Consider the following 17,126-nt stretch of genomic DNA (forward strand, 5'->3'; position numbering starts at 1 on the left):
GAGTGGTGACCTCAGGGCAAGATCCCAAGCCAGCTAAGCTTCCAATTTGTGAAAAGGAATTAAAGAAAAGCTTGGAGCCAGGTATGATGATACACACCTTTAATCCCAGCACTCCAAAGATAGAGGCTGGTAGATTTCTGAGTTTGAGGCCAGCCTGGTCTACAGAGCAAGATCTAGGACAGTCACGCTTAGGCAGTGAAGGAAACCATGGAAAACAGAAAACTAGTCAAGATGTAATTGAATGAGGGGGCCATGTTCCAGCCCCAGCAAGGAGCAGAACTTGGCAGCTTCAGGCACTTGCTTCTGGCTTTAGAGTTAAGGATAGAAGAAAGGGGCTATGGAATAAAGCCACTGAGGCCAGCCATGTGTCAGGCGTGTCCCTGAATGGAGGCCTAGAGAGGCCACTGCACAAAGCTATGAAGTTGAAGCCTGGATTGCCTTGGAGACCCCAAGATGTAGGAGATGTCAGAGCTGTGGGATATCTGCCAAGGAAAGCTGCTAACAGGGAGTGGAACCAGCACAGAGAAAGAAATATGTTGTAGTCAACAAAGGTGAAAGGAATTGAAGATCTGAGAGCACTTAGAGTCAGACATACAGATGCAGAGTTTAGCGTTTTCCTAGCTGGTTTTTAGCCTTGCTTTGGTCCAGTATTTTCTCACTATGCTCCTTTCTCTACATTTTGGAATGGTAATGTATATCCTGTGCCATTACATGTTGGATCTGTTTTTTTTATTTTGATTTTATAGGGGATTACAGTTAAGAAATTGCATGAATATCAGAAGAGACTTTGAACCTTGGACTTTTAAACATGGTTGAGACTGTGATAGACTAAGAGGACTTTTGAAGTTGGACTAAATACATTTTTGCATTATGATATAGCTACAAGCCTTTGGGGGCCAAGTAGTGGAATGTGGTAGTTTGAAATAAAATGGCCCCCAAAGGTAGTGGCACTCTTAGGAGGTGTGGCTTTGTTAAAGGAAGTGTGTCACTGTGGAGGCGGGCTTTGAGATCTCATATATGTTCAAGCCACATGCAGTGTCTCAGACCACTTCTTGTTGCCTGTGAGTCAAGGTGAAAAAACTCACAGCTCCTTCTCCAGCACCACATCTGCCTATATGCTGCCTTGCTTCCTGCTACAATGATAAAAGATTGAACCTCTGAACTGTAAGTGAGCCACCACATTAAATGGTTTCCTTTATAAGACTTGCCATGGTCGTGGTGTCTCTTCACAGCAATAGAAAACCTAAGACAACCTCTTTAAAGGAAGAAGACGGGAGGATCCCTGGAGCTCACTGCCCAGCCAGCCTAACCAGGCTCAGTGAGAGACGGTAGAGAGAGACTGAGGAAAACACCCAACATCAACCTCAGGCTTCCTCATGAATGCATGTGCACCTGAATAGACATAAACACACACACACTAAAGAAAACACGTCTACATTGATAGAGAACTCTTGAAGAGGTGAAGGAGCAATAATTAGCAAAATGAAGCCAAATTTCTTTCAAGCAAATTTTAAATATATTTCATGAAACAAAAAAGAAGTACTTGGAAAACAAGCCAAATGGGAACTTGAAAAAGTAAAACTGCTGAGAGCTATGTGAGAAGTTAAGACAAAGCACGCTGTGAAGTGTGCACATTGGATCTAGCCGAGATGGTCATTCTCAGTCCTGCAAGTGACCGGAGACAATGGGAGCCGTGAGCTCAGTGGCGGCGGCTGGTTCTACTCCAGCTTCAGGACTTCTCATCCACCTCAGCGAGTTCTGTTGGATCTAAAGGGAATCAAGAATTCTGAAACAAGGGTCTGAACAAGCTCTAAAAATGCGTAATACAAGCTTGTCTGTTCTCATGTACATCTGGTGTGTTCTGTTTGAACATTCTGATAGGCTAATCGTTTGTTTTCATGCTTACAGAACACAAATGTTTTACTAGTTCTATTGGGCAGACCCTGCAGGGGTGCAAAGACAATGTTAAGAAAAGGGAACACTATCATTCTTCCAGGTGCCTTGGTAAGCACACAGTTTAGGACACAGACACAGACACACACACACACACAGACACACACGGTCAGTGGAAGGTATGGCTCATTATGAAAGTAGAAATAAAGTAAATCCCACTGAAAAAAATAAAAATCCTAACAGGAACGTTGCTATTTGGAATAAAGAAGTTATTGAAAACCTCTGGAATTAAAAAAGAAAACAAAGCAGCAATGATAATGGAAGAACTTTCTAGACTAAACAACAGCAGCAGTCATGCTCATGACAAGAATCCCGGAAATGGAGCCGTCTAGGGGGTTGTAGGAACAGAGTGGTGGAGTCGGCAGGTGGTGCCTGAGAACCAGCTGAGTGGGACAGCGGCGGCCCAGAGGGCATGGGTGCCGTGACTCTCCCCTTCACCGCCTCCATCAGGGCCGCTGTCTGCAACTAGAGCTAATTAGAAATAAATACTAATTCGGCATTTTTTTAGAGTTTGACTGCAATCTGCTTTTTCCCTCAATAATATTCAGTTTCAGGCCTGACAGGAAAATGTGAGTCTGATTCCATAACAACAAAGACAGCTGCAATGGAAGCTCTGTGAAAAACGCCAAGTCCCTGCCCACCTTAATAAGGTGTGACTTAATGAAGTCTAGGAAAGTAACAAAGCCACATTATACTCAAAGAACTGGAGTCCATTTGAATCATTTTTAGTCAGAGCATGACTAGATATCTTAGTGGCTAATATGTATAAAGAATTTTAGTTAAGATTTTTAAGCTTTACTTGAGTTGAAATTTGAAAAAAGCAATTTACCAAAACAAACTTTAAGATCTTGCTCTATTTACAATACCTTATAGAAAACAATTCTTATCTAAACAAGACATTCAGGACCACCTACAACAAAGGAAATCTGTTCTTGGTGTGCTCATAAATGTGCCCAGTTCATTAATGACACCACATGTCAGGGAAATGCCTCATGTGAAGACCTCAGCACAGCAGACTCTTCCTTTCTCCCCACCAACCACTCCCTTCCTGTCTAGTCACAAAATCCATCTGTAACACTGTACCCTTCACTCTGTTCTCACCGTGCAGAACTTAAACATTACCCGCATTAGCCTCTTGCAATTGCAACCCAACTGTTCCCTCCCTCGAGTTTCAACGCAAACCAGTACCTCTTATGCTACTCTGGAAAAAAGGTCATGTCACATCACACCTTATAACATCTAAATGATTCGTGATGGTAAGAAAATAAGCCCATGCTCGCTAACTCCTAATTCAAAGACTTAGCATCAATCGACCCCCCAACCCCAACATCATTTCCCCATGTCCACTTCCATATCAACGCAGAGGTCCCATCTCTACAGCTGAAAGGCCCTGACAGACACTTCCTGGGGCCAGGCTACACCGTGTAGCCTACTTTAGTTCTGTGGTTATGTATTCTTTCTACTTGAAATATTATTTCTCAACCAATTCATCCAATTCTACTAGTAACAGCTGAAAAGTCACCTCTTCTGTTGGAGGGAGGGAGGAAGGAGAGAGCAGAGGTTTTTGTTGGTTTCCTTGCTTGCTTTGGTTTGATTTTCCTTTTTTAATTGTCTTTTGTGGAGCAAAGCTGTAGGGGTGAGGGGAAGAGGTGGGGGCACTGGAAGGTGGGCGGAATTGGGGTGATGATGTGAAATCCCAAAGAATCAATCAAGAAGTTTAAATAAATAAATAAATAAATAAATAAATAAATAAAGTCACTTCATTCATGATATGTTGCTTTTTACCCCACCTATATTTAAATAACCCCCCCCTGAATAGCCATAGTACCTTAGGAATTCATCAATTCATATCTCTCATTTTATAACACTTATCATATGTCTTAAGAAGGAAGTATTCATAAAGAAAAATTCTACTAAGAGGAATATAAGCCAAACATTCATATATGTGCACTTATGTACATGCTGAATGCTCCAGTGAGTATACTGACAAAGAAGTATAAAAGTCAACAAAATGGTATGATGACAATGTTCTTAGTAGGTATTATGTTCCATTAATGTACAGCTAGGCTATACTCTCAAACAAACAAACAATATTATCAGTAAGTAGGTACTCACGTTATACTGTAACAACAATATTAATGCAAAAGAGGAAAAAATAAAATCTACATACACCAATCTCACATACTAAGCATAATATTTGGTCTACAAACATAATAGCATCTTTGCTTTCTTACAAACAAAATTATAAAGCAAGATGCTGATAACATATTGAAATAACAAAAGTTCTCCCTTACTTCTAGTAGCCTTTGGAAATCTTTTTTTCAGTTTCTTCCTTAATGGGTTAAGTTCAGTCATTATTTCCGGAACAGCTACATAAAAGTCCACAACAACCTCATCATCCAAGATCTGAAAACCAGAGGAAAACAGAAACAGCTCTTTATTACACACAAAAACACTACCTTTTTGGATCTAAGTGATTTCAGCATGATTTGAAAAAGAACTATTATGAATACTTTTCTTCAAAAACAGAACTATATAATAAATACAGTCACCAGTTATGAAAAACATCAGAAACAAAACACCTTGTTATATTTTCAAAATAGCTGCATGTATTTTTAAACACAATTAATGGTTTTAATTCTATGATAAGATTATGCTAAACAAAATGGAGTTATAAGCTAGAACATAACATTGATATGTATATCCAACTCACACAAATCTCCCACAGCAGAATTCTTGTCTACTAAAACTGGAGAGGTAAACATTTTCAGTAGATCACATACAAAAGTAATAACTCCTAGGTGTCAAACTCATTAGCAACCACTAACTCTCTAAATTTAGTGCACCTAAAGAACTAAATCTATCATTTTTTTGCACAAAGAACTGAGTTAGCACCCCCTCATTACCCATAACTAACAACAAAGGGCAAGAGGACAGGGGTAAGTTCATCACAGTTATCAGACTTACCCTATTTTCCACTCTCAGAACAAAAGGATTAGTAGTCAGAGTTTAAAGGATTAGTTGATTAATTCAGGCAGGCACCCAAAATAATTATTGTACCACTATATTATACTCCACTTAAAAATTTAATTGACAATAAAGTTGAACAAAATATTGCCTCTTTAAAAGAAAATATTGCAAGGGTATAAGTATTTCTCCAGCAAAATTTATTTTCACATGAAATCTTACCCATCCAAAGCCTTGGTTATGGTTGACGAATTCAGAAAAATTGAACTCTGATAAAATTAGGCAATATTGTAGGATTTTTATCTTCCTGTTACTAGTATTTTATTTTAAAAATTCTTCAATCTTTAAATAACATTCTATGCTCCTCTTAAAAATGACATATTAAGTGAGAATTTCTCATGTGTCATGAATTCCGCACATATTTCACACATTTAATTCATCCAGTGATCACAGCAATCCTACAAGTCAAACACTAAAACTGACTAAACATTTCAGATGAGGAACCTGGAGCCTCAGTGAGGAGTCAGTGCGTGTCTCCTACGAGAGGCGCCAGCATCCAAACATAGGCAGTGTGGTTCTAGAACCACCATTTCCATCCCCAAGAACAGGAAAACAAAGGCAACTTTGAGATGCTAAGGAATTGTGATGTAGCCGGGCAGTGGTGGTGCACACCTTTAATCCCAGCACTCAGGAGGCAGAGGCAGGCGGATCTCTGTGAGTTTGAGGCCAGCCTGGGCTATAGAGTGAGTTCCAGGAGAGGCTCCAAAGCTACACAGAGAAACCCTGTCTTGGAAAAAAAAAAAAAAAAATGTTGGTAAGGCTTTCATTAACAGGTTCCCTAAAACTACTTCTACAACATGTTCCTTTATTATCTGTGAATGCTATGCTACAATAAACCTTAGGAACACATCTTAGAATAACACAAATCTGTAGATAGAAACTATGCTTTTGCAAATAAGAAAAACCATTACTTTCAAATCTCTCAGCCAAATATATAGTGACATTTCAAAATGAAATGAATTTAATAAATAAATCAAGATCTTAGAAATTATTCAAAGTTCAGTAATTATAGGCTAACTTACAGTTTCTTTTTAAAAAGATTTTATCTTTATTTTTATGAGTATGAATGTTTTGCTTGCACGTATGTCTGTGCACCACGTGCATGCCTGGTGCCCATGGAGACCAGAAAAGGGCATAGGATCCTCTGAAACTGGAGTTCCAGAAGGTTCTGAAGCACATGTAGGAGCTGGGAACTGAACTGGGTCCTCTGCAAGAGCAGCCAGTGCTCCTAACTGCTGAGCCAGCTCTCCAGATAAAAGCTAAGAAAAACAGTGTACTAATTTAGGAATATAGGAATGGGCGCTTAGAGTATTATTACTCAGTCTTAGAACACTTGCCAAGCCTGTTTAAGGTCCTGGGTTCAATTTCCAGTATTGCAATAAGTAAGTAAATAAATGTACAGAAATGTGCTTAGAATCTACAACCATGATATTACTTGAAAAAACTTCTTAACTTACTTCATAACCTGAATGAAGACCTTAAAAATACCATGGGAAGCTTTCAAACATTTGATAGGAAGAAAATTCTAGGTTAAGATAATTTGCCCAAGTAGCACCGTCTCTCTAAAGATACATCCACCTCTAGAGCTCCTACAGGAGAATTATGTATCTATAACATTTATATACCAGAAATCACATTTAGATGTTCGTATTTGGTTCTGTTCCAATGTTTCCTTTACAGCAATAGGGCTGGGCAACACATTCTCCTGCATTGCTTCTTCCTTCAGAAGTGAGAACTTCTGACCACCTGAGAACTGAACTGAAAGAGTGACTATGTCAGGCTGTGACACTCAGGTCAGGCAAGAAGCAGATGAAAGGTGGCACACATGTTTGGATGTCAGTTTTCTGGCTCCAGAGACCAAGTCCTATTCTCAAACTCCCAAGCACCTGCAGCAGTGTATTGACATTTTATCACGTTAGTACTTTTTAAATAATTAAAATGAAATGCCAGACAGGATGAGGTACACACCTGGACTGGGCTTAGAACCTGTGTTAAAGCAAGGTTCATCCCTACTTCCCAGTGAGCTCACTCTGGACATTTCATTGCAGATTTACAAAGGCTCTGGGCCTATCCTCCTGCTGGACTGGCTCAGCAAGTCCAAGCCAGGTCAGGAAGTGTTTACACACAAGCCTAAAGCCAGAGAGGAAGACTCTTCAAAGCAGTCCTGGGGAGAAGCTTCAGCTTCCTGAGGCCCCTTGTGTTCAGTGGAGTTTCTCTCAGTGTCCTTGTGTGTGTGTCCTCACCCTGACAAAAGCCTGCCTTCAGCTGCTGATTCTGTCTGCTCCTGTTTGCTGCACTCAAGGTGTCTCTGCGGCTACCCGGTGCCCTTGAAATGGTTTCCTGCCTTTTAAATCTCTAACTGGCAAAGCAAAAGAACCCAATCAAGACCCCTAGATGGTAACAAAACCACTTCCGTGTGGGAACATAAAGTCAGGGGTAACCTAGCTCTTGTGTTTCCTGGGCCTTGGTCACTCAAATTAGCTCCAGGATAAATCATCTCCAGGGCCCTTTAAAAAAAAGTTAAAACCACCATCAGATTTAGAACAGGAATGGGATGGTATGTGCTCTAAAGAACAAGCCCAGTCAGTCAAGCAAAACATTGGGTTATTTAACATAGGACACCTTTTCAAATCAGTTTTCCTGTCTCTCTACGGTCCACCCCCATCCATAATGCAATTTAATTAACTTATTTAGAAGAAGGACTCCCAGAAAATGTTAAGGAAAACCTTTTGTGATTTTTAGAAATAGCTATATGCTTCTTCCTACCTTTAAAAAATGCTATTCTCTTCAAAAAGGCTCCCCGGGCTATTATTTCTTGAAGGTGGGCTACTTACTCACTCCTTAGCTACCATGCTAAGCCAGCCTTGCCACTTCCCGTGGACTGGGGAGGAGAGGTTCAGAGGAAACACCATACTGTGGAGGTTAAATACCAAGTAAATGACACTGTCGTTCCCAGACAGAACAACACACTTGGTTTTTAAAACACGAATGAGATATTTGTGTGTACTAATAATTGGATTTCATTTTAAATTTCACATTCAAAATCAGAGTAACATTGGCCTGTATATTTTATTCACAAAACTTTCATGCCAACAGTAAAGAATAAACAAATAGATAAATGAGTGAAGTAATCAATGATTAAAAGTTTTGGTGGCTTTTTCTTAGATTTGAAACTAAAGAAAGTACAAAACAAATTTCCTCTTTTTACAAAGCCTACTATTTTGGAGATGATATAATCCTAATGATTATGTGCAAATATAATAAACTAATGGGTAGAGGCTGAGAGATAGCTCAGCACTTAAGAGCACTGGTTGCTGTTCCAGGAGACCTGGGTTCAATTCCCAGCAACCACATGGCAGTTCTTAACTATTTGTACGTATCTCTGGCCCCCAGGGATCCCAGCAAGCACATGATGCACAGAGACGTGCAGACATAAATCCCATACACACAAAACAAATGAATTTCAGGAGACAGACCTATCAGAACAATGTTTACAATCAATGAACATAAACACAATACCTTCTTAACCAGATCCACTCCTCCTGCAAACGCAGCTCCACTCTCTTCCGCTATTTTAATCTCTGAGGCATTCTACCAAAGCACAACAGGTTGAACATCACTTTAAAACAAATTCATTATATTGCCAATAACTATCGGAAATACCAATTCAAATCAAAATTGTTTTTAATTTCTAATTGAAAATGCCATCAATTTTCAATTATTGCATCAGATACACTACATTCTGAAAAACCTTCAGTTTGTATGTCACTGGGGTATTTGACATCATATAAAGAACCTAGCAAGTGTCTGGAGTGGTGGCCCACACCTTTAATCCCAGTACCCAGGAGGCGGAGGCAGGCGGATCTCTGAGTTCGAGGCCAGCCTGGTACAGCCAGGACTGCGTAGAGACCCTGACTCAACAAACAAACAAAAAGAACGTAGCAAGTGGCAGGCCTCTGGTTCTATTAATATATACACCCTTCAGAAGCAAAAACTTAAAATATGGCTAGTTTTACTAACTTACATTTTATAAAACTGATATGAGGAGAAAAAAATTTTTTTTAAAAATTTAAAAAACTAAAATTTAGCCATGAGATTTCAAAAGAAAACTTCCAAGAAAAACAGTGTTTGTGACTTTTCTTCTGTATGTCCCACTTCTCTCTCTGTTTTCTGGGAACATTTCACTGCCTTGGTCACGGCAGCACTGTGACACTCGACAACTCTAGTCCCCACCTACTGGGAAGGCCGCAGATTCCTCCCTCCAAGGAAAATGTAAAGTCTCCATTATGGAAGAACAACTAGGCAAACACATCCGTACACTGTAAACAAATGTCGACAGCCCAGAAGCCGGCCGAGCTGCACTCCACACCTGTCCTGTGCTTGCCTGCCGGCTCTGTGACCACGCTCAGTGGTCACTGCTGTGTGAAACAACCGCGGTGTCCCGGGGCCTTGAGAAGAAGCTGGAGACCATGACACAGCCCACATCTCTCTTTAGGTTCTTTGGAACGCCCCTGCTGTGGTGGGCCCCATTGGCGGCAGGAATTCCATATCCATCTCCTTCTCAAACTAGTGGCACATCCTCAATAAGTCATGCTTGAGCTTCAACGGAATGGTGTGACTACTGAATTTCTCTCTAAGTATAATCCATTACTCCCTTCATTGATAGTAATACTTTCTTAACAATTAAATTATAAGATTATTGACAAAGTTACTTACCCCTGTAAATACAGCAACTCTGTTGATTTCTGAAGCAAAAGGGTAGGGTAAGCTGATAACACTAGCAAAAGGTTCCACCTTTTTCTAAACACACAAAGGGGAAAAATAATTACACAAAGTTCATCTTTCCTATCATCTTCCGGATGCCATAAACAACAAAACTGCTGTGTTTTTCCTTTTCAAAGTGTTTTGGTTGGTTGGTTCACTGGCAGGACAGAGAGGGTCTTTCTGCGGCCTCAGCTTCCCCAGTGCTGGGGACACAGGCATGCACTAACACACTCAACTCCTGTATCAGATCTTCCCCAGTGCTGGGAACACAGGCATGTACTAACACACTCAATTCCTGTATCAGATCTTCCCCAGTGCTGGGAACACAGGCATGCACTAACACACTCAACTCCTGTGTCAGTTCTTCCCCAGTGCTGGGGACACAGGCATGCACCAGCACACTCAACTCCTGTATCAGATCTTCCCCAGTGCTGGGGACACAGGCATGCATTAACACACTCAATTCCTGTGTCAGTTCTTCCCGAGTGCTGGGGACACAGGCATGCACTAACACACTCAACTCCTGTGTCAGTTCTTCCCCAGTGCTGGGGACACAGGCATGCACCAGCACACTCAACTCCTGTGTCAGATTTTCCCCAGTGCTGGGGACACAGGCATGCATTAACACACTCAACTCCTGTGTCAGTTCTTCCCGAGTGCTGGGGACACAGGCATGCACTAACACACTCAACTCCTGTGTCAGTTCTTCCCGAGTGCTGGGGACACAGGCATGCACCAGCACACTCAACTCCTGTGTCAGATCTTCCCCAGTGCTGGGGACACAGGCATGCACCAGCACACTCAACTCCTGTGTCATCAGTTCTTCCCCAGTGCTGGGGACACAGGTATGCACCAGCACACTCAACTCCTGTGTCATCAGATCTTCCCCAGTGCTGGGAACACAGGCATGCACTAACACACTCAACTCCTGTGTCAGATCTTCCCCAGTGCTGGGGACACAGGCATGCATTAACACACTCAACTCCTGTGTCAGATTTTCCCCAGTGCTGGGGACACAGGCATGCATTAACACACTCAACTCCTGTGTCAGTTCTTCCCGAGTGCTGGGGACACAGGCATGCACTAACACACTCACTCCTGTGTCAGATCTTCCCCAGTGCTGGGGACACAGGCATGCACCAGCACACTCAACTCCTGTGTCAGATTTTCCCCAGTGCTGGGGACACAGGCATGCATTAACACACTCAACTCCTGTGTCAGTTCTTCCCGAGTGCTGGGGACACAGGCATGCACTAACACACTCAACTCCTGTGTCAGTTCTTCCCCAGTGCTGGGGACACAGGCATGCACCAGCACACTCAACTCCTGTGTCAGATCTTCCCCAGTGCTGGGGACACAGGCATGCACCAGCACACTCAACTCCTGTGTCATCAGTTCTTCCCCAGTGCTGGGGACACAGGTATGCACCAGCACACTCAACTCCTGTGTCATCAGTTCTTCCCTAGTGCTGGGGACACAGGTATGCACCAGCACACTCAACTCCTGTGTCATCAGTTCTTCCCCAGTGCTGGGGACACAGGTATGCACCAGCACACTCAACTCCTGTGTCATCAGTTCTTCCCCAGTGCTGGGGACACAGGCATGCACCAGCACACTCAACTCCTGTGTCATCAGTTCTTCCCTAGTGCTGGGGACACAGGCATGCACCAGCACACTCAACTCCTGTGTCATCAGTTCTTCCCCAGTGCTGGGGACACAGGCATGCACCAGCACACTCAACTCCTGTGTCATCAGTTCTTCCCCAGTGCTGGGGACACAGGTATGCACCAGCACACTCAACTCCTGTGTCATCAGTTCTTCCCCAGTGCTGGGGACACAGGTATGCACCAGCACACTCAACTCCTGTGTCATCAGTTCTTCCAATCTGCTGGAACTCCTCTCATGCAGCCCAAACTATTCTCTGATTAGAATTTAAAGCTCAAGACATTATCGGGTTTTATTTTAAAAACTAAGAAGAATCTAAATCTCTCTTGCTAGCTCCAGACCTCAGTACATGTGGTTTCTATCTAAATCATTTATCAGTTTCTCAAATATTGGGATATGTATTCTTATCTGTTCCTCTCTAGATATCAAAAAAATCATGGAATAAATGGAAGCCTGGTTTCCATTTCCTGAATGTCAACAGATGTTTGCTACCCTGAATTAAATTTTTAGATGTATTTCTGACTCAAGGAGGATGATGAAAATAGCCCGACATCCTAAACAGAGATAATATCCAACTGACGTGCTCAGTAGTTGACCCTCAATGTACAGCATGGCTGTAGGCAACTGTAAATATAAACCCCACATCTACAACAGAAAGCCGCAGCGGCACGGCTCTTCTCAGTGGCCCTATGTTACCGTCACCTACATCACCATCACTTTCAGATATATTTCGGAAGCGAACTGAAAAGTCCGAAATACACAATGGCATCATTTGAGACACCATACAAGTAGAAATCCCTTAATGAATCTCTTCAGTCATTTTGATGAAGGACCTATCTAGATCTGAGGATCAGATCTCCGAGGGAGATTTCATATGAAACGGGTTCCAGGCCCAACATAGGCTTGGCAGAAGAGAAAAGGGACTGTTCCTCTGATAAAATCGACGAAAAGATTCTATTTTTAGAAAAAAAAATTTTTCAGGTAGCAACAGCCTCCTGGGGAATTTTCAGACCAGAAGGCGTAAAGTTAAATATACTTTATATCAGCCATCCAACCTACTTGTATTGACTGGCACCCCTTTTCTATTAACCTGTGACATGTGACTTCAGTAGTCCCCAGTGCTACACAGATGCCTGACGAGCAGCGTTAACATCAAGGGCAGCAGACTGCTCCCACAATGACAACACTCAAGGCCGGCTCAGGTCCTGGCACTGAGGCAGCCATAAGCCGAAGGCCACATCGCTATTTTCGTCAGTCTGTATGTGGATTCCATACTCAAAGTGATACCTGACGTCCTCCAAGACACTGCTAGGAACCACACTAATAACTAGTTGAGGAAAGGTAATATAAAAACTTTTCAAATGAAGAATTAACACTAAGTAATATACAAAATAAAAATTTTTAACATGGTTGATTTCAAATAAACAACATCTAAGAAATGACCCAAGCCTTGGTTCAGTTCTTTCTTAACTCTTTTTTCTCTATGCCTTTCAGCCAAATAGTCCATATCTGTACCCCAACTTCCTGACAGGACTACAAAATTAAAGTCGCTGGCTGGCCTGCAGGAAGTTTCCGGTGATGCTGACTAAGCTTTTATACCTATCATCATATTTAATCTCGAATGGCGCTATATGAACTGAACATGTTATGCATTTATAATAAAAGTAAGCATGCTGAAATATAAAAAGACAAAACAAGGAATCCATGGAAGGAAGTCCAACTTCCCAGCACAATTTCAACGTATTTTATACCGGGCAAGTAATATATCTTTCATGCTAAAATATAAAGGCCATCAGACTTTCTACAATTATTGTTAAGAAGGAATTTTGAACTTGACTTATAAATTAGCTTACATGAAGTAGCCAGTTTAGTTATGGGCTTTTGGATACATCCTCGGTTGTTCTTTCCACCAACGCTCCCCCTTCACTACCTCCATCTTTGTGTAAACCTTTGCACCCCCAGGACCCCCACTTCAACTTTCAAATCATATGTCCTCTACCCCTACCCAGAATTTTAAAATTTAAAAACATCAATTCATGTATCTACTTTAATAAATGCAAGTCTACGTACCTTTTTCCCCAATGCCATATCTAATGTTAAATCAAGATAAACGCCTTGCTTTGGATTGGTAAAGTCCAGAACCTGAAACTTCTTAAGTAAGTCAACAGCTTTCTCCACCTCATAGATCCGCCTCGGGTACAAGCGTTTTAAATAGACATCATCTTCAGGATCACTTTCCATGTAGGTGTATGACTTTATCTTTTCTATATCATCTGCTTTTTCATCTGACATCTTTTCCTTGTCTTTTCCTTCTTTCTTAATTTTCCTCGTTGGCCTTAAAACAAGATACATGAAGGTCAGTTATATCAGAATGTATTCAAGGAGACCTTTTCTAAAAGGTCGACTTATATGAGACAGAAAGCTACAGAAGACAGTTTAACTCAAGGTACTGACTGCTTCACAGATTCTCTAACTTAACAAATACCAATGAACTTGAACTGTTTAGAATCAGTACATGGTGAAGGAAGCAGTGTTGCTGTTTTCCAAAGGAGCACAGGAATCATACGTGTAAAGAGATACTTTCAACATACTGTGTTAAATATTACAAGGCTCTTGGCAGGGTCTTATGAAGACCCTTAGCCCAACCTAGGAAGTTAGGGAAGAGTTGCAAAAGACATGACCCCACAATCAGTTATGGAGGGATAAAAAAAATAGTCCTCATATACACCCAAAAGAACTTTCCATACATGAACTGGTACACAAATATTCCTAATGGTATTATTCATATCAGCCTCATCTGCTGAATGAGAACATGAAATGTGACATTACACCATGAGGGAAGGCTCCTATTCCTTCTTCAAGTTAGCATACAAAGTGATGAGCTTCGATGTCGTCTCACACAGATATGTCACTCTATTTTCTAGTTAGCCATCACCTTCCTATGCTGCTCTGTCACCCCTCCTTCCCCTCTGCTGGTCCCATCCCTCCTGCTCTTGTGTCACATGCCTTCCATTACCCTCTCTTTAACACACTGATCACATTTTAATTTAACAAAACGAACACATTTTCCTGCAGCTGTCACAACACCTTTTTTATGGCTGAAATCAGTTCCATGGTGGATATGTACCACATTTTGTTTTACCCATTCATCTGTTGATAGACAAGTTGGCTGATGTCACATCTTAGCCATGGTGAGTTAGTGCACCAACAAACACAGACAGGTGTGCATGAGTCTCTACTGTGTTGATTTAAGATCCCTTTGGGTAAATACTGAGGAGCAGTACAGTTGATCCTATGATAGTTTAATTTTCAGTGTTTTGAGGAATCTGCACACTAACTTCCGTAGTGTCTACATCTGTCTCCTTTCCTAGAGCCCTCCAGCATTGGTGACATTTGCTTTCTGACTGGAGTGAGATAGACTCTCAAAGAAGTTTTATATTTTTTATTATATGGTTTGTTTGTTTGTTTGTTTGTTGTTGTTGTTGTTGTAGTATGTGTGTTGGTGTGCATGACACATATATGGAGGTCAGACAACTTCTGGTAGTCGGTTCTTTCTGCCATGTGGACTCCAGGAATTCTGATTTGTCAGACCTCATGACAGGTACCTTTACCCACTGAGCCATCTTGCCAGTCCTCAAAGCAGTTTTAATTTGAACTTCTCAGATGGTTAAGAATGCTGAAAATTTTGTCAAGTATTGGTCATAAATATTTCTTCTGAAAACTGTCTGCTCAATTCATTAGCCCATTTATTGACTGTATAATTTTTGTGTTTTATTTGTTTGAGTTCTTTATAGATTCTAAATATTGATTCCCCTGTCTGATACATAGCTGACAAAGACTTTTGTCCTGTTCTATGGGCTGTCTTTTCATTCTGGTGATTTTTCCCTTTGCAATGTATACAGAAGCTTTTGAATTTCGTGCAAGCCCACTTGTCAGCTCTTGGATTGACTGCCTATGCTGCTGGAGTCCTTTTCAGAAAGTCCTTGTCTACATGCTGAAGAGACTATAATAGAATATTAATCAAGAACAAAAAGAACCAAGGACTTGACTCATGCTACAACATGTATTAACCTGAAAAACATCATACAGACACATTAATAGTGTAGTTTCTTTATTATATAGTGAGAGAAAACAGTCACAAAACAACACAAATTATTCCATTTATACAAAATATCATGAATGGGAGAAGGGGGGTGAGGGAGGTGGACATTAAAGAGAATATCTGGAAGAGTAATGAAAATATTCCAAGTAAAATATTGTGGTAATGCTCACACAACTCTAGGTATATAACAAAAACCTACTGAGCTACATATTTTAAATACCTGAATTGTGCTGTATATGAAATATATCTTAATGAAGCCAAAGGGGGAAAACAGCTTGGCAAAGAACAGAATAAAAAGTATTAAGCCACAAAATAAAGTGGTATGTGACGGGGCCACTGTAAATTCTATGTGGTGACAGTAAAAGTTGACAAATTTTTGTCTGTGAAGGATCAGAAAGTAAATGCTTTAGCTTTATGAGTCATGTAGTCTCCACTGCCATGATTCAACACTGCTACTGCAAAAGCAGCTGTAGAAAATCCATAAATGGATAAGCACAGCTAAGTTCCAATAAAACTTTATTTATAGACACTGGATTTGAATTGCTAATTCTTATGTGTCACAAATACTGAAATACATAAAAATTAGAATGGAGAGAAAATTAGTAAAGTGCCTTTCACATAAACATGGGGACCTGAGCTTAGTCCCCAAAAACACACATTAAAAAACCAGATGTGGTGCATGCAATTCTAATCCCAGTGCTGAGGAGGCAGAGACTAGAATATGCCTGGAGCTCACTGGCTAGCCAGCTTAGCCTAATCAGTTCACTCCGATGAGGGCCCAGTGAGACATTCTGTTTCAAAAAACAAGATGGACGGCTCCTGAGGCATGACACCTGATGATCATCTCTGACCTACACATATGCAAACATGAGCACACACAAATTAAAATAAGTAAAATAAAAATCCCTTTTAGCTTCATCAACTATACAAAAATAGATAGTAAACCAGATCTAGACACAGTTTGCAACTCCAGAACTCAAGGAGTAATACAGAAACCAAAGAGGTAGGTTGGAAACTCCGGATCACAATTTGCCTGTTTTAGAGGCAAAGAGAAGCCAGTGAGGAAGAATGACATGTGAATTTCAAACTGTAGAGCATCCCAGCTGCAACAGAAGAGATGGACCTGAAGGGATGGAGTGCGAAGCAAAAGGGTATGTCCTCTCTTTCTTCTCAAGGATGGCCAAGGCTGAATAAATACTAATAAGGCTGAAAAGACGATAGAATAGAAAAATGTTTGCAAGGTAAATACAGAAGACGAGGAACAGAAAGAACAGTTTGAAACACCTCTTGTGGGTTAGGCTTGAGGAACCAGGTGTGGAAGGAATAGTGTATCATTACCTAAGAGCCGGAGAAAAACCACGAGGCAGTTCTCTGGAGAAGCAGGTAGTCACAGGGATGTGCTCAGTGCCCAACAGTTTAAGTGCCCTTTACTTCTTCTCTTTCTAGCCAACGCCCCAAGGAACAGAATGCATTTCCCAGTCTGCTGATTTAGCAATGTGACTAATTGTGGCTGACAGAATAAAGAAGTGACAGTTTCCCTGCTCTAAGTTTAAGCCAGAAGAGGCTTCCTATGTTTCCACATTAATGTTTTTATTTCTGTCGTTTTTCATAAACA

General features: G+C 41.1%; 1 protein-coding gene across 1 annotated transcript in view; it reads right to left on the bottom strand.

Annotated features, from left to right (window-relative positions):
* The window catches only part of Mrpl1 (mitochondrial ribosomal protein L1), a 58,508-nt gene that overhangs the window by 25,857 nt on the left and 15,525 nt on the right, over window positions 1–17,126 (bottom strand). Inside the window, exons 3-6 of the mRNA XM_036201077.1 lie at window positions 13,480–13,744; window positions 9,697–9,780; window positions 8,500–8,571; window positions 4,248–4,359 (exon numbers count right to left, since the gene is read on the bottom strand). Coding sequence (XP_036056970.1) covers window positions 4,248–4,359; window positions 8,500–8,571; window positions 9,697–9,780; window positions 13,480–13,744 — 533 coding nt within the window. The remainder of the gene's footprint in view (window positions 1–4,247; window positions 4,360–8,499; window positions 8,572–9,696; window positions 9,781–13,479; window positions 13,745–17,126) is intronic.

This window comes from Onychomys torridus, chromosome 10, assembly GCF_903995425.1.
Source record: "Onychomys torridus chromosome 10, mOncTor1.1, whole genome shotgun sequence".
NCBI lineage: Eukaryota > Metazoa > Chordata > Mammalia > Rodentia > Cricetidae > Onychomys > Onychomys torridus.